General features: G+C 38.6%; 1 protein-coding gene across 2 annotated transcripts in view; it reads right to left on the bottom strand.

The window, feature by feature from the left end:
- The window catches only part of DOCK3 (dedicator of cytokinesis 3), a 569,026-nt gene that overhangs the window by 373,964 nt on the left and 167,617 nt on the right, over nt 1-27,445 (bottom strand). For both annotated transcript variants that reach the window (XM_057311740.1, XM_057311742.1), the window contains one exon: nt 20,041-20,096. In XM_057311740.1, coding sequence (XP_057167723.1) covers nt 20,041-20,096 — 56 coding nt within the window. The remainder of the gene's footprint in view (nt 1-20,040; nt 20,097-27,445) is intronic.

Here is a 27,445-nt window from a genome sequence, read left to right as displayed (position 1 = left end):
ATAATTCCTTGAACAGAACATAAGAGTACTATGTCACTGACCTATCTGTAATACCTGGTGCCTCCCTCCTCAAATAAATTTAGTCCATTATAATTTGACCCAAGATATATTTTTATTTTTTTCTTTCTTTTTTATTAGTTTCAGAGGTAGAATTTAGTGATTCATCAGTTGCATATAACACACAATGCTCATTACATCACGTGCCCTCCTTAATGCCCATCACCCAATTATTTTTCAATTAAACTGAAATTTGGTTAGTAATCACTAAAACTGACAACTCCTAAAACTACAGAAGTTGGCTATTCCTAATTTAAATCATGACACGAATTTCCCACAATTTAAAAATAAAAAATATTTATAAGTGTTTCATAATGTAATGGTGTTATATAAATGTGGCAAAATGACCTCCTATATTTTGGGCCTTATGTTATTTACTTCTTCACAGTAAGGCTCAGAGCCCACCAGTGCCAAAATTTTATACATCTGTTTTTAATATAACGCAAATAAGCATATTTTTAGACATTTAGAGCCTGCCATTTTACATTAATGAAGCTATACTCAATACCTGCTACCCACATATTACACAAACCTTGGTAATATAAAAGATCATAATATAAATATATATACATATTATAAATATAATATAAAAGATCATAAGCTGATGCTATTCTATGGTGCTCTCTGACCCAGAGATTGCCCATCTTTCACATGAGTAACATAATCTCACTTAGCGTAATTAAAAATCAGTCAAACAGAGAAAGACAACTATCATATGGTTTCTTTTTTTTTTATGTTAGTCACCATACAGTACATCCCTGGTTTTTGATGTAAAGTTCGATGATTCATTAGTTACGTATAAAACACCCAGTGCACCATGCAATATGTGCCCTCCTTACTGCCCATCACCAGTCTATCCCATTCCCCCATGACCCCCCAAAGCCCTCAGTTAGTTTCTCAGAGTCCATAGTCTCTCATGCTTCATTTCCCCTTCTGGTTACCCCCCGTTCTTTATCCCTTTCTTCCCCTACCGATCTTTCTAGTTCTTATGTTCCATAAATGAATGAAACCATATGATAATTGTCTTTCTCTGCTTGACTTATTTCACTTAGCATTATCTCCTCCAGTGCCGTCTGTGTTGCAGCAAATGTTGAGAAATCGTACTTTTTGATAGCTGAGTAATATTCCATTATATATATGGACCACATCTTCTTAATTCAGTCATCTGTTGAAGGGCATCTCGGCTCCTTACACAATTTACCTATTGTGGACAATGCTGCTATGAACATTGGGGTGCATATGGCGCTTCTCTTCACTACCTCTGTATCTTTGAGGTAAATACCCAGTAGTGCAATGCCTGGGTCATAGAGTAGCTCAATTTTTAACTTTTTAAGGGACCTCCACACTGTTTTCCAGAGTGGCTGTACCAACTTGCATTCCAAAACAACAATGTAGGAGGGATCCCCTTTCTCCACATCCTCTCCGGCAATTGTTGCTTCTTGCCTTGTAAATTTTTACGATTCTAACTGGCGTAAGGTGGTATCTTAGTGTGGTTTTGATTTGAATTTCCCTGGTGGCTAATGATTTTGAACATTTTTTCATGTGTCTGTTAGCCATTTGTATGTCATCATTGGAAAAGTGTCTGTTCATATCTTCTGCCCATTTTATGATTTGTGTATTTCTTTCTCATGTATTTAGTTTGAGAATTTCTTTGTAGATCTTGGGTACCAGTCTTTTATCTGTAGCATCATTTGCAAATATCTTCTCCCATTCCGTGGGCTGCCTCTTAGTTTTTTTGACTGTTTCCTTGGCTGTGCAGAAGCTTTTTATCTTGATGAAGTCCCACAAGTTCATTCTATCTTTTGTTTCTCTTGCTTTGGAGATATGTCATGAAAAAGATTGCTTTGGCCGATGTCGTAGAGGATGCTGCCTATGTTCTCCACTAGGATTTTGATGGATTCCTGTCTCACATCGAGGTCTTTCATCCATTTGGAGTTTATCTTCGTGTATGGTGTGAGAGAGTGGTCAAGTTTCATTCATTTGCATGTAGCTGTCCAATTTTCCCATCACCATTTATGGAAGAGACTGTCTTTTTTCCACTGTATGTTTTTTCCTGCTTTATCAAAGATTAGTTGCCCAAAGAGCTGAGGGTCCATTTCTGGGTTCTCTATTCTCTTCCATTGGTCCGTGTGTCTGTTTTTGTGCCAGTACCATACTGTCTTTGTGATCACAGCTTTGCAGTACAGCTCGAAATCTGGCATTGTGATGCCCCCAGCTTTGTTTTTCCTTTTCAACAGTTCCTTGGCGATTCGGGGCCCTTTCTGGATCCATACAAATTTAAGGACGATTTGATCCAGTTCTTTGAAAAATGTCCTCGGTATTTTGATCGGGATAGCATTGAAAGTGTAGAATGCTCTGGGTAGCATGGACATTTTAACTATGTTAATTCTTCTGATCCATGAGCATGGAATATTTTCCCATCTTTTTGTGTCTTCTTCAATGTCTTTCAAGAGTGATTTATAGTTTTAGAATATAGATCCTTTACATCTCTCGTTAATTCCAAGGTAACGTATACTTTTTGGTGCTATTGGAAATGGGATGGATTCCCTAATTTCTTTTTCTTCAGTCTCATTATTCGTGTATAGAAATGCAACTGATTTCTGTGCATTGATTTTGTATCCCACCACATTACTAAATTGCTCTATAACTTCTACTAGCATGGGAGTGGATCATTTTGAGTTTTCCATATAGAGTATCATGTCATCTGCGAAGAGAGACAGTTTGACTTCTTCTTTGCCGATTTGGATACCTTTTAACCCTTTTTGTTGTCTGATTGCTTTTGCAAGGACTTCTAGTACTATGTTGAATAATAATGGCGAGAGTGGGCATCCTTGTCGTGTTCCTGATCTTAAGGGAAAGGCTTCCAGCTTTTCCCCATTGTGAAGGATATTTGCTGTAGGCTTTTCATTGATGGTTTTTATGAGATTGAGGAATGGACCCTCTATCCCTACGCTCTGAATGGTTTTAATCAGGAAAGGATGCTGTATTTTGTCAAATGCTTTTTCTGCATCTATTGAGAGAATCATGATTTTTGAATTTTTTTTCTGGATTAAATCTAAGGCACTGATAGATTTGTGAATGTTGAACCACCCTTGCATCCCAGGGATGAATCCCACTTGGTCATGATGGATTATACTTTTAATGTACTATTGGATTCTATTAGCAAGGGTCTTTTTGAGGATTTTGGCGTCCATATTCCTCAAGAAAATCGGTCTCTAATTCTCCTTTTTGATGGGGTCTTTGCCTGGTTTGGGGATCAAGGTAACATTGGCCTCATAGAATGACTTTGGTAGCTTTCCTTCTGTTTCTATTTTTTTGAAGTAGCTTTGGGAGACTAGGTATTATTTCCTCTTTGAATGTTTGGTAGAATACCCAGGAAAACCATCCGGGCCTGGAGTTTTATTTTTAGGAAGGCTGTTTATCACTGATACAATCTCTTCATAATTAATTAGCCTGTTTAAAAAATCAATTTCTGCCTGTTTCAGTCTTGGTAGTTTATAGGTTTCCAGGAAGTCCTCCATCTCTTCCAGATCGCTTAATTTATTGACATATAGCTGTTGATAAAAGTTTCTAATTATCCTTCCAACTTCATTGGTGTTGGTTGTGACCTCTCCTTTTTCATTCATAATTTTATTAATTTGGGTCCTATCTCTATTCTTTTGGATAAGCCTTGCCAGTGGTCTGTCAATTTTATTGATTCTCTCAAAGAACCAGCTTCTAATTTTGTTGATCTGCTCTACTATACTCCTGGTTTCTAATTCATTGATTTCTGCTCTAATCTTGGTCAACTGCTTCCTCGTGCATGGATTAGGCCTGTCCCTCTGTTGCTGTTCCAGCTTCTTGAGGTGATAATATAAAAACTGCATTTTAGATTTTCCTATTCTTTTGAGTGAGGGTTGGATGGCTATGTATTTCCCCCTTAGGACTGCCTTTGCAGTGTCCCATAGGTTTTGAACCATTATGTTTTCATTCTCATTCGTCTCCATAAATTGTTTAAATTGATTTTTGATTTCCTGGTTTATTGACTCATTCCTGAGCAGGATGGTTCTTAGTCTCCAAGTGTTTGAGTTTCTTTCAAATTTTTCCTTGTGGTTGAGTTCCAATTTCAAAGCGTTGTGGTCTGAGGATATGCAGGGAATAATTTCAGTCTTTTGGTATCGGTTGAGACCTGTTTTGTGTCCCAGAACATGGTCTATTCTTGAGAATGTTCCATGGGCATTAGAATGGAATGAGTATTCTTTCTTTCTGGGGTGAAATGTTCTATATATATATATGAGGTCCAACTCATCGAGTATGGCATTCAGAGCCCTTGTTTCTTTGTCGATTTTCTGCATGGGTGATCTATTTCTGATAGTGGAGTGTTGAGGTCCCCTACTATTAACGTATTTTTATCTATATGTCTCTTTATTCTGGTTAAGAGTTGGCTTGTGTATCTTGCTGCTCCCCTGTTGGGGGCATAGATATTTATAATTGTCATATCCACTTGTTGGATACAGCCCTTAAGAATAATATAGTGCCCTTCTGTATCTCTACCTACAGTGTTTAGTTTAAAATCCAATCTGTCTGATATGAGAATTGCTACCCCAGCTTTCTTTTGAGGTCCACTGGCATGAAAGATGGTATTCCATCCCTTTACTTTCAGTCTGAATGTATCCTTAGGTTCAAAATGAGTCTCTTGTAGACAGCAAATGGATGGGTCATGTCTTTTTATCCAATCTGCAACCCTGTTGTGTTTTATGGGAGCATTTAGGCCATTTACATTGAGACTGATTATTAAGAGATATGATTTTAGGGGCGCCTGGGTGGCTCAGTCATTAAGCGTCTGCCTTTGGCTCAGGGCATGATCCCAGCGATCTGGGATCGAGCCCCGCATCAGGCTCCTCCGCTGGGAGCCTGCTTCTCCCTCTCCCACTCCCCCTGCTTGTGTTCCCTCTCTCACTGGCTGTCTCTCTCTCTGTCAAATAAATAAATAAAATCTTAAAAAAAAGAGAGAGAGATGATTTTAATGATGCCATATGGCCAGTAAAGTCTTTGTTTGTATAGATTGTGACTTTCTGTTCTGTATCATTCTTGGGGCCTTTTTACTTTTATAGAACCCCCCTTAATATCTCCTGTAGGGCTGGTTTCGTGGTTACGACATTGGTCAATGACTGGAGATTCTGGAAGGTCTTTATTTCTCCATCCATTCTGAATGACAGCCTTGCTGGATAGAGGATCCTTGGCTGCATGTTTTTTTCTGAAAGAGCTTTAAAAATGCCCCCCTCAACCCTTTCTCTCATTCCAGGTCTGTTAGACAGGTCTGACGTAATTCTGATACCTTTGCCTGGTACATGAGAAATTTCTTTGCCCTGGCCGCTTTCAATACTGTATCCTTGGATCTAACATTTGCGAAATGCACTATGACGTGACGTGGCATAGTTTTGTCGTGGTTGAGCTTGGAGGGGTCCTCTCTGCCTCATGGACACGAATGTTTGTTTCCCTTGCACGATTAGGGAAGTTTTCAGCTACAATTTGTTCAAATATCTCTTCTAGACCTCTGTTTTTCTCCACCCCCTCGGGGATGCCGATGATTCTGACATTGGAACATTTCATTGAGTCAGTAATCTCCCGTAACCTACATTCCTGAGCGTGGATTTTATTGAGTCCAGATTCTCTTTTGCTTTCTCTTCTACTAACACATCCTCCAATTCACTGATATGTCTTCTGCCTCATTCACCCTGGCCGTCAGAGCCTCTAGTTTTGACTGCATTTGGCTCATAAAATTTTTAATTTCGGCCAGATTCACTCTCATTTCCACCCTTAGAGATTCTATATTCTCCTTAACATTTTCGTTAATACTTTTCTCAACTCTACACATCATCTTGACCATTGTTACTCTGAATTCCATTTCTGATTAATTTGGTTATATCCATATCCATTAGTTCAGTGGCAGAGGCCACAGTCTCATTGTCTTTTCTTTGCTGGGGGGTATTTCTCCTTCTCATCATTCTGATGAGGAGAGGTTGCGGGGTTGTCCAGAGCCCAAATTATTGACCAGAACCCAGGTTGTGCGCCCTTGTTTTAGAGGGATCTTAGGGATGTGGGCTTCTTGATTCTTCAGCCTGCCTTCTGGGGGAGGGGCCACTGCACCAATACTCAGGCAACCCTGTTTGGGTAGAGTCTCCCTGTCCCCTGCGAGGGGGGATGGGGATGGGCACACTGTGAGCTGGTATTTCCAGGCTTCTGTTCTCCGGCGGCTTTCCCTGGCAGTTTGCTGTGCCTCTTCTGAGAGTCAGAGCAGTAGTAGCCAAATCTCAGCCTCTGTCTCAGAACAGAGGGATCACGGACCGTTCTCCACTGATGTTCTAGCCACTTTAACTCTGTTACTATTGGTGCTACTCAACCCTGCAGCGTCCCTGGATGTGCGCCCCACACCCGGCATCCTAGCCCTCACTTCCAGGGCCGGCACATCTCTGTCCTTTGTGTTTCTAACACTGCCAGCCGCCCCTGCACGCTCCTGGAACTCCCGGTCTCAGTCTGGTTCCAGTGAGCGCACCAGAGCTTCGGTTTTCAGTCTTGTCGCGCGCATTCCCCGGCTCACGGTCTCAGTCTGCTCTCTCGCAGGTGCTGGTCCTCGAGTCCGCCGGCTCCCCCATGCAGGTGGCTACCGCTTCCCGGCACCCGAACGAGGCGGCTCCTCCCCATTCCATTATTCTTCTGATATCTGTGCGCGGTTTTATGGCTCCCCACTTCGTACCTCAATACTCAGCGCTGGAGATGTTCATTTGTAGAGATCCAGATGTAAATTCCTACATCTCAAGCTGATTCCGTGGATGTTCAGACTGGTCTGGTACCTATCCAACTGGACTTAGGGGACCGGCTGAAAAAGGGTTCCCCTACTCCTCCGCCATCTTAAATCCCTCCCAAAAAGTGGACAATATCTTCTTTATCCAGTCATCTGTTGAAGGGCATCTCGGTTCCTTCCATGATTTAACTATTGCGCACAATGCTGCTACGAACATTGCGGTGCATAAGGCCCTTCTCTTCAGTACGTCTTTATCTTTGGGGTAAACAACCAGTAGTGCAATTGCTGGGTCATAGGGTAGCTCAATTTTTAACTTTTTAAGGGACCTCCACACTATTTTCCAGAGTGGCTGTACGTACTTGCATTCCCACCAACAATGTAAGAAGGATCACCTTTCTCCACATCCTCTCCAACATTTGTTGTCTCTTGCCTTGTCAATTTTTGCCACTCTAACTGTCGTAAGGTGGTATCTTAGTGTGGTTTTGATTTGAATTTCTCTGATGGCTAATGATTTTGAACAGTTTTTCATGTGTCTGTTAGCCATTTGTATGTAATCATTGGAAAAGTGTCTGTTCATATCTTCTGCCCATTTTATGATTTCTTTGTTTCTTGTGTATTGAGTTTGAGAAGTTCTTTGTAGATCTTGGATACCAGTCTTATATCTGTAACATCATTCGCAAATATCTTCTCCCATTCCATGGGCTGACTGTTTTCTTGGCTGTGCAGAAGCTTTTTATCTTGATGAAGTCCCACAAGTTCATCTTTTCTTTTGTTCCTCTTGCCTTTGGAGATGTGTCATGAAAAAAGTTGCTGTGGCTGATGTCATAGAGGTTCCTACCTATGTTCTCCTCTAGGATTTTGATGGATTCCTGTCTGACATCAAGTTTTTTCATCCATTTGGAGTTTATCTTTGTGTATGGTGTGAGAGAGCGGTCAAGTTTCATTCTTTTGCATGTAGCTGTCCAATTTTCCCAGCACCATTTATCGAAGAGACTGTCTTCTTTCCACTGGATATTTTTTCCTGCTTTGTCAAAAATTAGCTGCCCAAAGAGCTGAGGGTCCATTTCTGGGTTTTCTGTTCTGTTCCATTGGTCTATGTGTCTGTTTTTGTGCCAGTACCATGCTGTCTTTGTGATCACAGCTTTGTAGTACAGCTCGAAATCCGGCATTGTGATGCCCCCAGCTTTGTTTTTCCTTTTCAATAGTTCCTTGGCGATTCGGGGCCTTTCCTGGTTCCATACAAACTTAAGGACTATTTGTTCCAGTTCTTTGAAAAATGTCATTGGTATTTTGATCAGGATGGCATTGAAAGTGTAGATTGCTCTGGGTACCATAGACATTTTAATTATGTTAATTCTTCCGATCCATGAGCATGGACTATTTTTCCACCTTTTTGTGTCTTCTTCAATGTCTTTCAAGAGTGATTTGTAGTTTCTAGAATATAGCTCCTTTACATCTGTAGTTAATTTCAAGATACTGTATGATTTTTGGTGCTATTGTAAATGGGATGGATTCCCTAATTTCTCTTTCTTCAGTCTCATTATTTGTGTATAAAAATGCAACTGATTTCTGAGCACTGATTTTGTATCCCGCCACATTACTGAATTGCTCTATAACTTCTAATAGTTTGGGGGTGGATTCTTTTGGGTTTTCCATATAGAGTATCATGTCATCTGCGAAGAGAGAGAGTTTGACTTCTTCTTTGCCGATTTGGATACCTTTTATCCCTTTTTGTTGTCTGATTGCTGTTGCAAGGACTTCTAGTACAGGTTGAATAATAATGGCGAGAGTGGGCATCCTTGTCGTGTTCCTGATCTTAAGGGAAAGGCTTCCAGCTTTTCCCCATTGAGAATGATATTCACTGTAGTCTTTTCATAGATGGTTTTTATGAAATTGAGGAATGTACCCTCAATCCCTACACTCGAAGGGTTTTAATCAGGAAAGGATGCTGTATTTTGTCAAATGCTTTTTCTGCATCTATTGAGAGGTTCATATGGTTTTTGACTCTTTTCTTGTTGATACGATCTATCACACGAATCAATTTGTGAAAGTTGAACCACCCTTGCATCCTAGGGATGAATCCCACTTGGTCATGTTGGATAATCCTATTAATGTACTGTTGGATAATATTAGCTAGGATGTTGTTAAGAATTTTGGTGTCCATACTCATCAGGGATATCGGCCTGTAATTCTCCTTTTTGATGGGGTCTTTACCTGGTTTGGGGATCAAGGTAACATTGGCCTCATAGAATGAATTTGGTAGTTTTCCTTCTGTTTCTAATTTTGAAACAGCTTCAGGAGAATAGGTATTATTTCTTCTTTCAATGTTTGGTAGAATTCCCGGGAAATCCATCAGGCCCTGGAGTCTTGTTTTTCCAGAGGCTTCTGATAGCTGCTTCACTCTCTTAATAACTAATCAGTCTGCTTAAAAAATCAATTTCTTCCTGTTTCAGTCTTCATAGTTTATAGGTTTCCAGAAAGTCATCCATTTCTTCCAGATTATTTAATTTATTGGCATAAAGCTGTTGATACAAGTTTCTAATGATCCTAACTATTTCATTGGTATTGGTTGTGACCTCTCCCTTTTCATTCATAATTTTGTTAATTTGGGTCCTTTCTCTATTCTTTTGAATAAGTTTTGCCAGTGGCTTATCGATTTTATTTATTCTTTCAAAGAACGAGCTTCTAGTTCTGTTGATCTGCTCTACAGTGCTCCTGCTTTCTAATTCATTGATATCTGCTCTAATTTTGATCAACTGCTTTCTCGTGCGTGGATTAGGCCTATTCATCTGCTCCTGTTCCAACTTCTTGAGGTAAGAATATAAAAACTGCATTTTAGATTTTTCTATTCTTTTGAGTGAGGCTTGGATGTCTATGTACATTTCCCCTTAGGACTGCCTTTGTAGTGTCCCATAGGTTTTGGACCACTGTGTTTTCATTCTCATTGGTCTCCATAAATTGTTTAAATTGTTTTTTAATTTCCTGGTTTACCCAATCATTCTTGAGCAGGATGGTTCTTAGTTTCCAAGTGTTTGAGTTTCTTCCAAATTTTTCCTTGTGATTGAGTTCCAGTTTCAAAGCATTGTGGTCTTAAAATATGCAAGGAATAATTTCAGTCTTTTGGTATCAGTTGAGACCTGTTTTGCGACCCAGTATACGGTCTATTCTGGAGAAACTTCCATGTGCATTCGAAAAGAATGAGTATTCTGTTGTTCTGGGGTGTAGTGTTCTGTATATACCTATGAGGTCCATCTGGTCTAGTATGTCATTCAAAGCTCTTGTTTCTTTGTTGATTTTCTGCTTAGGTGATCTATTGCTGATAGTGGGTTGTTGAGGTCCCCTACTAATAACGTATTATTATCTACATGTCTCTTTATTCTGGTTAAGAGTTGGCTTGTGTATCTAGCTGTTCCCCTGTTGGGGACATAAATATTTATAATTGTCATTTCCACCTGTTGGATACATCCTTTACGAATAATATAGTGTCCTTCTGTATCTCTAACTACAGTATTTAGTTTAAAATCTAATCTGTCTGATGTGTGAATTGCTACCCCAGCTTTCTTTTGAGGTTCACTGGCAGGAGAAATGGTTTTCCATCCCTTCACTTTCTGGATGTATCCTTAGGTTCAAGATGAGTCTCTTGTAGACAACGGATGGTTCATGTCTTATTATGCAATGTGCAACTCTGTGGCGTTTGATGGGAGCATTTAGGCCATTCACATTGAGAGTGATTACTGAGAGATGTGATTTTAATGATATCATGTTGCCTGTGAAGTCTTTGTTTCTATAGATTGTAAATTTCTGTTCTGTATCACTCTTGGGGCCTTTTTACTTTTATAGAACCCCCCTTAATATCTCCTGTACGGCTGGTTTCGTGGTTACGAATTCCTTCAGTTTCTGCTGATCCTGGAAGGTCCTCATCTCTCCATCAATTCTGAATGACAGCCTTGCTGGATAAAGGATCCTTGGCGGCATGTTTTTCTTGGATAGAGCTTTGAAAATATGCTGCCACCCCTTCGTAGCCTGCCATGTCTCTGTAGACAGTTGTGACATTATTCTGATATTTTTTCCTGTGTACGTGAGAAATTTTTTTGCCCTGGCCACTTAATACTGTATCCTTGGATCTAATATCTGCAAATTGCATTATGACGTGACGTGGTGTAGGTTTGCCGTGGTTGACCTTGGGAGGGGTCCTCTCTGCCTCTTGGACACGAATGCTTCTTTCCTTTGTCAGATAAGGGAAGTTTTCAGCTACAATTTTTCAAATCTCTCTTCTAGACCTCTCTCTTTCTCCACCCCCTCGGGGATGCCGATGATTCTGACATTGGAACGTTTCACTGAGTCAGTAACCTCCTGTAATCTACATTCTTGAGATTGGATTTTTTTGAACCAAGTTTCCGTTTTAACTTTCTCTTCTACCATCCCATCCTCCAATTCACTAATTCGTTCTTCTGCCTCATTTACTCTGGCCGTCAGAGCAGCTAGTTTTGTCTGCATTTGATTCATAGCATTAATTTCTGCCAGATTCGCTCTCATTTCCGCCGTTAGAGATTCTATATTCTCGTTAATATTTTCGTTAATATTTTTTTCAAGTCTACACATCATCTTGACCATTGTTACTCTGAACTCCATTTCTGACAATTCGGTTATATCCATATCCATCAGTTCTGTGGCAGAGGCCACAGACTCATTATCTTTTCTTTGCTGGGGGGGATTTCTCCTCCTCTTTATTCTGATGAGGAGAGGTTGCGGGGATGCCCAGAGCCCAAATTATCGACCAGGACCCAGGCAGTGTGTACTTGTTTTATAGGAACCTTAGGGATGTGGGCTTCTTGATTTTTCAGCTTGCCTTCTGGGGGAGGGGTCTGTCGCACTGATACTCAGGCAACCCTATTTGGGTAGAGTCACCCTGTCCTCTGCAAGGGGGGATGGAAATGGGCACAATGTGAGCTGGTATTTCCAGGCTTTTGTTCTCTGGCAGCTTTCCCTGGCAGTTTTCTGTGACTCTTCGAGAGAGCAGCAGTGGCCGTATCCTAGCCTCTGTCTCAGAACAGAGAGATCACAGTCCACTCTCCACTGAGCTCTCTTGGCCACTTTAACTCTGTTTCTGTCGGTGCTGCCAAAAAACCTGCAGCATCCGGCGTTGCGGGCCCCACAGCCTGTGTCCCAGCCCTCACTTCCAGGGCCGGCACGTCTCTGTCCTTTGTGTTTCTAACACCGCCAGCCACTCCTGGTTCCTGCACACTCCCGAGCTCTGTTTCAGTGTGGTTCGCGCAAACTCTGGGGCACTGGTTTTCAGTCTGGTCTCGTACGCCCTTCCGAGCTCCCGGTATCAGTCCGGTTCCAGTGAGCGCTCCAGAGCCCTGGTTTTCAGTCAGGTCATGCGCGTGCTCCCGAGCTCTCGGTTTCAGTCTAGTTCGAGTGTGCGCTCTGGAGCTCCAGTTTTCAGTTTGGACATGCCTGCTCCCAAGCTCTCGGTTTTAGTCCAGTTCCAGTGAGCGCTCCGGAGCTCTGGTTTTCACTCTGGTCACTCGCACGTTCCCAGGCTCACGGTCTCAACCTGCTTTCTCGTGGGTGCTGGCCCTCGAGCCTGGTCTTCGAGTCCGGACCACTCCCCAGTGCAGGTGGCTACCGCTTCCCGGCGCCCAAGCGTGGTGGCTCCCTCCCCCATTCCATTTATCTACTGATATCTGTGCGCGGATTCACAGCTCCCCGCTTCGTACCTCAATATTCAGCGTTGGAGATGTTCGTTTGTAGAGATCCAGATGTATCTTCCTGTGTCTCAGGCTAATTCCATGGGTTTTCAGGATGGTCTGGTACATATCCAGCTCGACTCAGGGGACCAGCTGAAACAGGGGTCTCCTACTCCTCCACCATCTTTTTTCTCTCTCTTCTTTTTTATTTTTTTAAATTTAAATTCAGTTAGCCAGCATATAAAACATCATTAGTTTTTTGTTTGGTGCAAAATGGTGGTTTATTAAAGCACAGGGACAGGACCTGTGGGCAGAAAGAGCTGTGACACTGGTGTTGCGAGGGGTGGTGAGGGGTGGCTGATTATATACTGTGGGGTGGAGGAGGTAAGGAAAAGGAAGGTTTTCAAAAGGATTTTCATGTTAAAGACTCAGGATACTGGAAGCCTTGCCATTGTCGAGTTAAGGTTGTCTTTCCCTCTAGCAAGGCATTAATATGAAGATAGTTGGGAGCTTCATGGAGGAACACTACAGTCTGCTGGCTTCAAGTATCTGTCAATGGGTCGCAGGTTATAAGGACATTTAATTGTATCTACATTTCCTTCTGGAAGCTAGGTTATTGATAGAAACACTTTGTTCTTGTAGATTCCTAAGACATTTAGTTTTTGATGTAATGTTCAATGATTCGTTAGTTCAGTATAATACCCAGTGCTCACCACAAGTGCCCTCCTTAATACCCATCACCCTTTACCCCGTCCCCCCACCCACCTCCCTTTCCGCAACCCTCAGTTTGTTTCCTGAAGTCAAGAGTCTCTCGTGGTTTATCTCCCTCTCTGATTTCTTCCCATTCGGTTTTCCCTCCCTTTCCCTATGATCCTCTGCATTATTCCTTAAGAAGAGTTAATACCTATTCTTCTGAAACTGTTCCAAAAAATAGAAATGGAAGGAGAACTTCCAAAATCATTCCATGAGGCCAGCATTATCCTGATTCCAAAACCAGACAAAGACCCCACTAAAAAAACAACTAGAGGCCAATATCCCTGCTGAACATGGATGTAAAAATTCTCAACAAAATACTAGCAAACAGAGTTCAACAGTACATTAAAAGAATCATTCACCAAGATCAAGTGGGATTTATTCCTGGGTTGCAAGGGTGGTTCAACATTTGCAAATCAATCAATGTGATACACATTAATAAAAGTAAGGATAAGAACCATATGATCTTCTCAACAGATGCAGAAAAAGCATTTGACAAAGTACAACATACATTCATGATAAAGACCCTCAACAAAATAGGTTCAGAGGGAACATAGTTCAACATAATGAAGGCCATACACAAAAAACACAAAGCTAATATCATCCTCAGTGGGGAAAAACTGAGAGCTTTTCCGCTAAAGGGGGAAAAATCCTTTTCAGAAACACAAAAGGGATATCCAGTCTCACTACTGTTGTTTAACATAGCACCGGAAGTCCTAGCCTCAGCAACCAGACAACAAAAAGAAATAAAAGGCATCAAAATTGGCAAGGAAGAAGTCAAACTTTGACTCTTTGCAGATGACATGATACTCTATGTAGAAACCCAAAAGACTCTACCAAAAAACTGCTAGAACTGATACACAAATTTAGTCAAGTTGCAGGGTACAAAATCAATGTACAGAAATCTGTTGCATTTCTATACCAATAATGAAGTTTAAAAAAATTTTTTTTATTTGAGTATAGTTGACGTGGAATATTACATTAGTTTCAGGTGTACAACATGGTGATTCAACATCTCTATACATTATGCTATGCTCACCACAATTTCTGTCACCATATAACACTTTTACAGTATCACTGACTACATTCTTTATGCTGTACCTTTATTCCCCATGACTTAATCAATCCATAACTGGAAGCCTGACAATACTTAATTCTTGATTGGTACCTGGAATACCCCCACCAAAAAAAGCAAATAGACAAAAACCGTTATAAAGGACATTCTTGGGGAAAATTAGGGATATTTGAATATGAACTAGATATTTCATAAGTACTATTTGTATCATTTAAATTTCTCAAATATAACAATTATATTGTGACTACATGAGGAATGTCCTTTTTCTTAGAAGATACATACTCAAATACTTAACAGTGAAGTCTCAGAATGTCTAAAACTTACTTTTTTATATAATTTTTTTATTATGTTAGTCACCATACAGTACATCCCTGGTTTTTGATGTGATGTTTGATGATTCATTAGTTGCGTATAACACCCAGTGCACCATGTAATACGTGCCCTCCTTACTACCCATCACCAGCCTATCCCAGTTAAAAGCAGGGCTGGGGGAAGAAAATGAGTTCAATATGGAAAAATGTTGGTAACTGGTTAATCTAGGGGAATGGATGTAAGTGTTGCTTATATTATTCTTGTAACCTGTCTATAGATTTGAAACTGTTCAAAATAAAAAACTAGATAAGAAGAATCAGATGATTTTTTATTATAATAATATTTTTTATTATGTTAGTCACCATACAGTACATCCCTGGTTTTTGATGTAAAGTTCCATGACTCATTAGTTGCGTATAACACCCACTGGGATGTTATACAGATGATTTTTTTTTTAATTTAAATTCAAGTTAGTTAATATATAGTGTAGTATTGGTTTCAGGAGTAGAATTTAGTGATTCAGCACTTACATATAACACCCAGTGCTCATCACAGAAAGTGCCCTCCTTAATGTCCATCACCCATTTAGCCCATTCCCCACGTATGCCCCCTCCAGCAACCCTCAGTTGGTTCTCTAAAGTTGAGTCTCTTATGGTTTGCTTCCCTCTGTTTTTATCTTATTTTATTTTTCCTTCACTTCCCCTATGTTCATTTGTTTTGTTTCTTAAATCCTACATGACTGAAATCATATGGTATTTGTCTTTCTCTAACTGACTTACTTTGAATCAGATGATTTTTTAAACATTTATTTATTTGAGAAAGAGAAAGAGAGAGAGAAAGAGTGTGTGTGTGTGTGTGTGTGTGAGAGAGAGAGAGAGAGAGAGAGAGAGACAGAGACAGAGAGCAGGGGGAGGGGCAGAGAGAGAGAGAGAGAGAATCTCAAGCAGACTGCCCACTGAGTGAGGAACCCAACATGGAGCTCGCTCTCATGACCCTGAAATCATGAACTGAGCTGAAATCAAGAGTCAGACACTTAACCGACTGAGCCACCCAGGTGCCCTAGATGATTTTTTTTTTTAAAGGACTACACAGAAAAATTATCCCCAAACCAAGAATGTTGCATCTGCCATTCAGTTACGGTGGAAGGGCCATAACTTGAGTCTTTACTGTTTCCTACTTACTCTTTTTTCATTCTTTCTCAAATCTCTTATCAGGCTTTCACTCTTACCACTCTACACTGTTCCTAACAAGATCTTCATTCTTACTCAATTTCAACACCAGACATATTTAATTAGTCTGTCCTCTAAATATTTTTTTTATTGGTCTCCAAGACCCTACTGTTTCATTACCTACCTACCTCCCTGGCTACAACTTTTCAGATTCTTTTCACTGATTCTCCTCTTCATCCTATCTTTAAACACTACAGTTTCCCAGCACTCTGTCTTTACCTCACTTCTTCTTCATCTATAATAATTCCTTTTCTGTTCGTATCCAGCCCTACAGCTTTAAATATCATTTGAATGCTGGTGACTTCCAAATCTATGTCTGAAGCTCCAAAATCTCCCCAGAACTCCACATTCATACAGTCAACTGCTTATCTGACATCTTTACCTGCGTATCTAAGAGTCATTTCAAATTTAACATATCCAAAATTGAATCCTTTGATTTCCTCTCCAAAACATATCCCTTCCCAAACTTCCACATTTCAGTGAATGGCAACCACATCCTCACAGTTATTGAGACAAAAAATCCTGGAGTCATCTTCAATTCCTCTTTGTCTCCTCTACATGCTCGGGAAATCCAGCTCTAACTTCAAAATATATACTGCACCTTACCTCTTCTTATCATTCCAGTGAATACATGAATCCAAGTTATCATTTTGTCTTCCATGGGCTCCTATAATATTCTACCAAGTCTCCTTGTTTCTGATCTTGCCCCACTATAGTTCTAGTCTCAACAAAGCAGCCTAGAATAACATTTTTAAAATTACACATGTCCCTTCTCCTTCTGAAAGTTTTTAGTGGCTCCCTGGCTCATTCAATAAAAGATAACACCCCTGACATGGCAAACAAGGCCTGACAATATTTATCCCCTTGCTGCCACTCTGGACTCCTCTCCTTTTACTGATCTCACCTCCACACACTGTAGTCAAAGCATCTGCCTTACTATACCTGAACAAGACAGGCACACTTTGCATGTAAAGGATTAGAGACAAAGCTTATGAATTAATAGTATTTAAGGGCTTGGAATAGGAATAGGAGTCTGAAAAGTATAAAAAAGGTGGGCCCAAGAAGAAGAATGGAAACAAGAATCGTCACAGAAATTAAGGAGGAAAAAAGATACTAAAAAGAGATATATCATCAAGGTAGTATTTATAAGAGTGAGGGGAAAAGGATAAAAGAGAATTAACTTACAACAGGGAACAAAGTAAAAATACCATACGAAATGGGAAATACACTAACCCATTATAAGTTTCTATTTCTGGATGATAGTATTGAGTGTTTTCATTTGTTCTTCTAACATCCTTTGTGTTTTCAGAGGTTTACACTTTGTGAGGAGTGGACCATTTCACTTTTGCCCACATACCTTTGGTTTGTTCCTTTATCCAAGGGCATGGCCCTACATATAGGGTATGTTCCTTTAGGGATCTCAACAGAAGGCCCAAATATTTTACCAAGGCCCCTATAACTTGCCAGTCCCTGAACGCTAATATTTTTTCACCAATATTAAGTGGCTGGTAAAGTCTACTCAATTTGCAAGCTGTACTGTTCTACTAAGATTCCTGGAGCCTTACACAGCCCAAAAGAAGCTAGAACTCATTCAAGTACTTAGGGGGAATCTGTAAGCAGGTTAAGGTCCTAATTCTCTGAGGTTCTCTACTCCCTGGGTTTTAACCTCTTCTTTTTTTTTTAATGATTTTTTATTATATTATGTTAGTCACCATACAGTACTTCTTATCAGTCTCCCTGAGAGCTCCAAACTCCAACATCTGTTTCCTCATCCCTGAAAGACTACCACTTTCTGTTTGGTATCTGCTTGCTGCACCACATCACAGCAAACTGAAGAATTTTCTGTGGGGAAAGAAAAGTCAAAGTAAACATGAACTCTTCCCATATGCATCCCCCCTTCCTTCAAGAATCAAAGTTCCTCAAGATCCTCCCTACATTTGAAGAAAAGAGAGAGAAGCAAACCAAGAGACAGACTCTTAACTATAGAGAAAAAACTGGTTGCAGAGGGTGAGGGGTGGGGAAATGGGTGAAATAGATGATGGGGATTAATGAGGGCACTTGTGATGAGCACTGGGTGTTGTATGGAAGTGTTGAATCACTCAATTCTGCACCTGAAATTAATATTACACTGTATGTTAACTGGAATTTAAATAAAAACTTGGGGAAAGAAGATCCTCCTACATTGACTGCTCCTCAACACCTGAAGACAATTTTTTAAATGCTTTCTTCAGATTTTAGAAATATAATTCTGGACCATCAAACTGCAAGAGGTTTGTAAACTGAATTGATTCTATGTAGCTTTCTAAGATGTATATCAAAAAGACTGTTTCTCTGCTCCCTTGGAGAAAGAGTGCTTCCTACAAATATGGCTGCTCTATATAATTCTTTAAGCTGTATCTCCTTTGCCTTCCTGAAACAAACTGAATCTAGGTATGGATTTTCTGCTAGCAAAGTGGTCCCCAATTTCCTTTACAACTATTATAAATAGGAACATTGCTCCTCGATTTAAGATAAGTCCCTTATTATCAGGAAATATATGATTTTGCTGGCATCTTCTGAGGCACTGTATTTCTCGATCCCAAACATTCTACCTCCTTTTCTCATCTCACTTCCATGTAGTTTCTGTCACATTTCAGTTCTCATCAGTCCCATTATTAAACTAAGTGTTATAAATTAGGGGTATTATTTTTGTGTTTCAAGGTGAGACATTCACATTCAGAAAATGTATTTTATTAGTACTTTCAGAAATATATGCCTTCCTAGACACTCCCTTTTCCTTTTTCCATACAACTTCTATCCAATCTTGATGCTTTTGGCAGTTCTTACCTATAAATTTGAAGTAGTAGATTATATGTTGCAAAGGTTCACTGAAAGGATTTTCGAGTTTCCTGTCTCTATATCCTTCTGTCTGATATTTTATAAAAGAAGAAGGGGAACAATAAAGAGTATGCTGGTCATGCATTCATATCAAAATCTTCTTAGTTATTTGTCTTACTATGCCTCAATAACAAATTATATCTTAGAAGACATACCAGTCACTTACTAATACTTCTCATCTCTAAATCCACCCTTCTAAGCACTGATTCTGAGGCTGGAATTTGCCAACTTTGCCTCACAAACTCCTTTGTCTGGTGGGGGGGCACTAGAAAGATACTGGGGAAAAGGAAATAAGAAGTGTTTTCTGCTATTCTTGTAAACTGTTCCACCAGAGAAAACTGGTTCCAGCCTCCAGTTGCTTTTGACATTCCCAGAAACGGCCTCACTGCTCTTCTACATACATTCCAGCAGCAGCCATGTGATGTCCTCTCCTCAGAATTTGAGCTCCAGTGTCTCAAGATCCATCTTCCAAGTTCCTGAGTTCTGGTATCACCAACCCATTATCTTTTGTTTCCAGCCATTAGAGTATAGACTTCTTTCTGCAGTTATTATTTTGGGTTATATCGATATTTCCTCTTTTTTCTTTCATTTTTCAAACAGGTGTGTAAACAATTCCCTACATTAAATTCTAGCTTAAAAAGTGACTCATAAGTTTCTCTTTTCCTGACTCAACCCTAACTAAACTCTGATGCTTCCTCAACCTCTGTTCAAAAATATTATTTCTAGTACCAAAAGCTATCATATAGTATCTTAAATTTTATATTTTAAAATGATAAATTTTGAAAAATAAAATCACAATTTTATAGTAATACATACTTATTACTTTTAAAATTAGGGCATGACAGTAAAGAATTTCTAAAAATCACTCATAATCTGAATGTGCAAAAATAACAAATGTTAACATTTTGATATTTTACATCTTGTCTCTCTTCTATCAGAGATTGTGCTTGTTATCCTATCAGAAACTATTCTCAAAATGTAAATTATTGTAAAAAATATGCTGCATGCATAATTGTTTTTATAAAATTCACAACACCCCAAGTTACCTTTCCAGTATACAAGAAAACAGATTAAAATTGTCGGTATTTTAAGAAGTGGTTATGTCCTCAGAATTATATATATGATAAAGCAATAAAGCAAATTTATTTTTTGGCAGGAAAACATGTTAATAGCATATTTTATACTACAAACCAAAAACAAAAAACCTTCCTCTGCAACCTATAAAAATTATAAATAAATATAGTAAGGTCAACTACTCACCCCCTATTACTGACAATTGCCTTTTTCAAGTGAATGTAATTTGCAGGAAAGATCCCCTGTAAAAGAGAAAAGATTCTCATTAGAAAAGGAAATTTGTGATTAACATCTCATATATACTAAAATAGCAGCCAGATTTCAGCATGGAAATACTCTATCAACAATACAGCAGATGGGCGCTTGCGTGGTTCAGTCAGTTAAGCATCTGCTTTAGGCTCAGGTCCTGGGATGGAGACCTGCATTGGGCTCCCTGTTCAGCGGGGAGCCTGCCGTCCCTCACCCTCTGCCTGCCCCCACCCTGCTTGTGTTTGTGCTCTTTCTCTCTCAAATAAATAAATAAAATCTTTTTAAAAAACAATACAGTAGATATCTTAATGTAGCAACCACTTTGCATATTAAGAATGCAAAGTTGCACAAACTATATACACTAGATAGGAATTTCATTGTCATTCACACTCAGAGTCTATCCTCAGGAGAAAACTGTGATCTTAAGTGACTACCAAAAAGATTTTTTAAGTTACAGACTGGAAATATTCCATCTAATCACTCTCAGGATATAGACTTATAGAGCTTGGCATGTATCTATAAAACCAACAATATCACCTAACCAGCTATTATCACCAATGCTATCCACCTCTAAGCTGGAGAAAGAATTCTCAGACTCTGGCTCACATTTATATTCACAAAAATGAATCAATTTGGAAGTCTCTATGAACATTTCTTCTTTCACTCTTTCATTAGAGTTTCCATTTTGATATCTGCCATAATTTGATTTCAATTCCTAAGGGATAAAAAAATGAATTGTTTTAAAAAACAATTAAGTTTTCCAATCAGTTCTTCATTCCTTTTCCTGATGTATGAAACTCCCTTCAAATAAAACGTAAATGGCCTAAATTTTTTTTTATACTTTCTGGTCTATACCACTGCCAGTAACAAATCTATATCAGACAAGGCCATCAGCAGCTGGACTACAGTAATGCATATTATAGTTTTCAATGTACAGATCTTTTCACCTCCTTGGTTAAGTTTATTCCTAAGTTTCTACTTGCTTTCAGTGCTATTTTGAATAAGACTGTTGCCTTTCTTTTTTCAGATATTTCACTGTTAGTGAACAGAAACACAACTAAATTGTGTTAATTTTGTATCCTGCAACTTTACTAAATTTTTCATTAGTTTTAACAGTTTTTTTGGTGGAGTCCATAGGATTTTCTACATATATCATATCATCTGCAAGTACTTACAATTCTACTTCTTCCTTTCTTATTTGGATACCTTTTGTTTCTTTTTCTTACCTGCCCGTTCTGGCTAGGACTTCCAGTACTCTAACAGGAGTGGTGACAGTGAGCCGCCTTGTCCTGTTGCTCACCTTAGAGAAAAAGCTTTTAATGTTTTACCACTGAGTATGATGTTATCTGTGGACGTGTCATATCATGGCCTTTATTATGTTGAGGTACGTTACTTCTAAACCCAATTTGCTAAGTTTTATTCATGAAAGGATGTTGCATTTTGTCAAATTCTTTTTCTGCATCTACTGAAACGATTACATGATTTTTATCTTTCATTCTATCAATGAAGTGTATCACATTTATTAGTTTGATAATGTTGAACCATCCTCTTGTCCCTTGGATTAACCCCACTTGATCATGGCATATGATCCTTTAAAAATGCTGTTAAATTCGGGTTGCTGATATTTGGTTGAGAATTTTTGCATCTGTATTCATCAGGGATAGTGCCTTTGGTTTTCTTTTCCTTTAGTGTCCTTATCTGGCTTGGATATCAGGGTATTACTGGCCTCATGAAATGAGTCTAGAAGTATTCCCTCCTCTCCAATTTTCTGGAAGAGTTTGAGAAGAACTGGTATTGACTTTTTAAAGTTTGGTAGAATTCACCAGTAAAGTCATCAGGTCCTGGACTTTTCTTTGTTAGAAGATTTTGGTTGCCTGAGAACTTCAGAGGGGAGGGGGGTGGGGGAATGGGATAGGTTGGTGATGGGTATTAAGGAGGGCACGTATTGCATGGTGCACTGGGTGTTATACACAAGTAATGAATCATGGAATTTTACATTGAAAACTAGAGATGTAATGTATGGTGACTAACATAATATAATAAAAATATATTATTAAAAAAAGAAGATTTTGGTTGCTCATGCAATTTCCTTACTCATTATTTGGATGATTAACAGGTTTTTTTTCATTTCTTCCTGATTTATCTTTGGTAGGTTATATGTTTCTAGGAATTCATCCATTTCCTCCAGGTTATCCAGTTTGTTGGCATTAACTGTTCATAGCATTCTCTCATAATCCTTTCTATTTCTGTGGTGTAGTTTTTATTGTTTCCTATTTCATGTCTCATTTTACTTGAGTCTTTCCTCTTTTTCCCTTAGTATATCTAAGGGTTTGGCAATCTTAAGGGAAAAAAAAAAAACAGTTCTCAGTTTGGTTAATCTTTTCTGGTCTTTATTTCACTTTTTCCACTCTGATCTTTGTTATTTCATTCCTTCTGCTAAATTTGAGCATAGTCTGTTCTTTTTCTAGATCCTTGAGATGTAAAGTTAGGTTGTTCATTTGACATCTTTCTTTTTTCATATTGTAGGCATGTATTACTATAAAATTCCCTCTTAAAACTGCTTTTGCAGCATCCCATAGTATGCTGTTTACATTTTAATTTGTGTCAAGGTATTTTTTAATTTCCTTTGTGATTTTTTTTTGACCCACTGGTTGTTCAGACCTGTATTGTTTAATTTGCACATATTTGTGAATTTTCCAGTTTTTGTCCCATTATTGATTTCTACTTTCATATACTGTAGTCTGAAAAGATACATGGTATAATTTCAATCTTCTTAAATTTGCTAAGCCTTGCTATGTGACCTGTCATAGGCTCTACTCTGGAGAATGTTCCATCTTCAGTTGAGAAGAATGTATATCCTGCTCCTGGTGAATGAAATGTTCTATCTATGTCTGTGAGGTTCATTTGGTCTAAAGTACAGTTCAAGTACAGTACAGTTTGTTGATTTTCTGCTCAGATAATCTATCTACTAAAGTCTCCCACTGCTATTGTATTATCTACTTCTCCCTTTAAATCTGTATTTGTTTCATATATTTATTATATATTAATATATTAGTTTCTGATGCAACTTTATGAATGATCGTTATATCTTCTTGATGAGTTGATCCCTTTATCATTATATAATGACCTTCTGGGTCTCTAATTATAGTTCTTGTCTTAGAGTCTATTTTATCCAGTGTAAGTATAGGTACCTGTGCTCTCTTTTGGTTTCCACTTGCAGAAATATCTTTTTCTATCCCTTTATTTTCAACCTACATGTATCCTTAAAGATGGAGTAAGTCTCTTATAGGCGGCATGCAATTAGTTGGGCCTTGTTTTTTAATCAATCCAGCCACATTAGGCCTGTTGATTACATAATTCAATCCATTTACATTTTTTATAATACTTTTTTGGTTAGTCACCATACAGTATATCCTTAGTTTTTGATGTAATGTTCCATGATTCATTTACATTTAAAGTAATTATTGATAGGTAAAGACTTATTAATGCTATCTTATTGTTTCCAGTTCTTTTATAATTGCCTTGCTCCTTTCATCTCTTGCTGCCTTCCTTTGTGAACTGATGATTTTCCACAGTGGTATGCTTTGATTCCCATATCTTTTATCTTCCATGATTCTGCTGTAGATTTTTGCTTTGTGGTTACCATGGTTTTATGTAACACATCTTATAACAGTCTATTTTATACCGATAACAACTTAACTTTGATCATATACAAAAACTCTACCCTTTTACTCTCCCCTGCTTTTATTGTTTTTGAGTCACAATTTACCTGTATTTATATTGTATATTTTATAATTGTTGTAGCTATGTTTTTAATACTATCATCTTTTAATACTAGAGTTAATATACTATCAGAGTATTAGAGTATTCTAAATCTGACCATGTAATTACCTTTACCAGTGTGTTTTATATTTTCATGTTTTCATGTTCCTAATTAGTGTCCTTTCATTTCAGCTTGAAGAACTCCTTTTACATTTTGTAAGGCAGGTCTAGTGGTAAATTCCCTCAGCTTTTGTTTAGCTGGGAAAGTTTATATCTCTCCTTCACTTCTGAAGGACAGCTCTGCTAGGTAAAGTATTCTTGGTTGGTGTTTCTTTTTTCTTTCACTACTTGGAATATATTATCCTACTCTTTTATGGCCTGTAATATTTTTGCTGAGAAATTCACTGATAGTCTAATGGGGGGGGGTTACCTTATAAGTTACAAACTTTGTTTCTCTTGCTGCTTTTAAAATCTTTCCTTGTGACTTTGACAATTTTATTATCATGTGTCTTGGAGGGGATTTCTTCATGTTCAGTTTGTCTGGTGACCTATGAACACTACAAACCTGGATGTCCAAATTTCTCCCTAGATTTGGAAAGTTCTTAGCCATTATTTCTTTAAATAGGCTTCCTGCCCCTTTCCCCCCATCTTCTCCTTTTAGAACTCCAGTGATTCACAAATTGGTCCCATTGATATGTACCACCTTTCATGAAAGCTCTCTTCACTCTTTCTCATTTTTTTTCTTTTTTCAGGTTTCCTCTGACTGTATAATTTCAAAGTTCCTCTTTAATTTCACTGATTCTTTCTTCTGCTTAATCAAGCCTACTGTGCTATACTGCATTTTTTTTTCCATTTCATTCATTGAGTTCTTCAACTCCAGAATTTCTGTTTGGTTCTTTTTCATTATTTCAATCTCTATGACAAATTTTTTATATTGTTAATGTACTGTTTTCCTAATTTCATTGAATTGTCTTTCAGTGTTTTCTTTAGCTCATTAAATTTCCTTAAAACAGCTTTTTTGAATTCTTTTCAAATAAATTGTAGATCTCCATGCCTTTGTTTTTTTTTTTTACTTTTTTTTTTATTATGTTATGTTAATCACAATACAGTACATCCCAGGTTTCTGATGTAAAGTTCGATGATTCATTAGTTGCGTATAACACCCAGAGCACCATGCAATACATGCCCTCACTACCCATCACCACTCTATCCCATTCCCCCACCCCCTTCGCTCTGAAGCCCTCAGTTTCTTTCTCATAGTCCACAGTCTCTCATGCTTCATTCCCCCTTCTGATTACCCCCCCTTTCTTTATCCCTCTCTTCCCCTACCGATCTTCCTAGTTCTTATGTTCCATAGATGAAAGAAATCATATGATAATTGTCTTTCTCTGCTTGACTTATTTCACTTAGCATTATCTCCTCCAGTGCCGTCCATGTTGCAGCAAGAAATAACAATTGCTGAAGAGGATGTGGAGAAAGGGGATCCCTCCTACATTGTTGGTGGGAATGCAAGTTGGTACAGCCGCTCTGGAAAACAGTGTGGAGGTCCCTTAAAAAGTTAAAAATTGAGCTATCCTATGACCCAGCCATTGCACTACTGGGTATTTACCTCAAAGATACAGACGTTGTGAAGAGAAGGGCCATATGCACCCCAATGTTCATAGCAGCACTGTCCACAATAACTAAATCGTGGAAGGAACCAAGATGCCCTTCAACAGATGACTGGATTAAGAAGATGTGGTCCATATATACAATGGAATATTACTCAGCTATCAGAAAGAACGAGTTCTCAACATTTGGATGAAAGACCTCAATGTAAGACAGGAATCCTTCCAAATCATAAAGGAGAACATAGGCAGCAACCTCTACGACATCAGCCACAGCAACCTTTTTCATGACACATCTCCAAAGGCAAGAGAAACAAAAGAAAAAATGAACTTGTGGGACTTCATCAAGATAAAAAGCTTCTGCACAGCCAAGGAAACAGTCAAAAAAACTAAGGGGCAGCCCACGGAATGGGAGAAGATAGTTGCAAATGATGCTACAGATAAAAGACTGGTATCCAAGATCTACAAAGAACTTCTCAAACTCAATACACGAGAAACAAATAAACAAATCATAAATGGGCAGAAGATATGAACAGACACTTTTCCAATGAAGACATACAAATAGCTAACAGACACATGAAAAAATGTTCAAAATCATTAGCCATCAGGGAAATTCAAATCAAAACCGTACTTCACTAGTTTTTAATGTAGTGTTCCATGATTCATTGTTTGAGTACAACTCCATGTCTTTAGATTCAGTTACTGGAAGATTACTGTGGTCCTTTGCTGGCATATGTTTCCTTTGTTTTTCCTTTCTTTTTTTTTTTTTAATTTAAATTCAATTAGCTTCCTTGGTTTTTCATGTTTCTTGGAGTTCTGTGTTATGGTCTTCACATGCGAAGTAACAGTCACCTCCTCCAGTCTTTACTAATTACCATCAGGGTAGAAATACCTTCCATCATTCCTCTTAGATATTCTGTAAATTTCTCAAAGATTCCATGAACATGATCCATGTTTCTTGCTCACTTCTGTGGCAGAATTCTTCAGCATGATTGCCTTTTATTGATTCGACAATGCACCAGGCTGAGTGCTGACAGCCTCTCTTGTGTCTTCCCAAAGGTGGCACTATAATTCAGGTTTGTGGTCTCTGCACTGCAGTTTCTGCCTGCTTTCCATGTGTATTCATGAACAGTCTTCTAAAGCTTGCTCTTGCCACCACCTTAAAGAGCATGCACGTTGAGCCAGCTGCAGCATGGGGGTGGGGGTAGTGTGAGGCACACAAAGCATTGGGGATGCTCATGGGCCAGTGGGGAAATCCATGGGTGGGGCTTTCCCAGCAGTTAGTGGGTGGGCTTCTTGATAGAGTCTGCTGTACAGTAGGTTCTGTGTCTCTTTAATGCCACCCAAAAAAACCTATGTGCCACTTTCCCAAACTCTTTCTACCTCTCAGTCATGGAACTCCCAATTTAGTACTCTGGAGAGGGAAAGACAGAAATGAGCCTCTCTGGCAGCATCTGGACTTAAAATAGAATAAAACACAACTGCATGCAACCAAAACTAAATGATGACAACCCATTATCTATAAAGTTAGAATAGTAAAAAGTTAAAAAGGCATAGGATTAGTGTATGCTTCCAGGAAGATGGATGAGACATACTTTTTACTATTCCTCCTGCTAAGTAAAATGAAAAACTGTGGACATATATGTAATACATGTAATACAACCATATATGTAACATATACATAAATATATATATTTCACATATATATAACATACAAATATATAACATCATATATAAAGGATGGATATATATCATATATTAAAAACCTCTAGAAATAAATATATTTTTTAAAAAATAGGAAGATTCTGAAAGAGAGAGAGAAAAAGGCAGACCAACTAGGGACCTTGAGATGCAAGAAAGAACACAGTGGTAAATTCCTTAGATTTTCTTTTACCTTATACATCTGCTATTTGAAGCTGAAAAGGCTAGAAACCAAGAAACACCAACAGGCACAGACAAAAAAGACTGTTCTC

This window comes from Ursus arctos, unplaced genomic scaffold (genome assembly GCF_023065955.2).
Source record: "Ursus arctos isolate Adak ecotype North America unplaced genomic scaffold, UrsArc2.0 scaffold_14, whole genome shotgun sequence".
Classification (NCBI taxonomy): Eukaryota; Metazoa; Chordata; class Mammalia; order Carnivora; family Ursidae; genus Ursus; species Ursus arctos.
The sequence above is the reverse complement of the archived record's forward strand: the minus strand, read 5'-3'. Positions and strand labels throughout refer to the sequence as shown.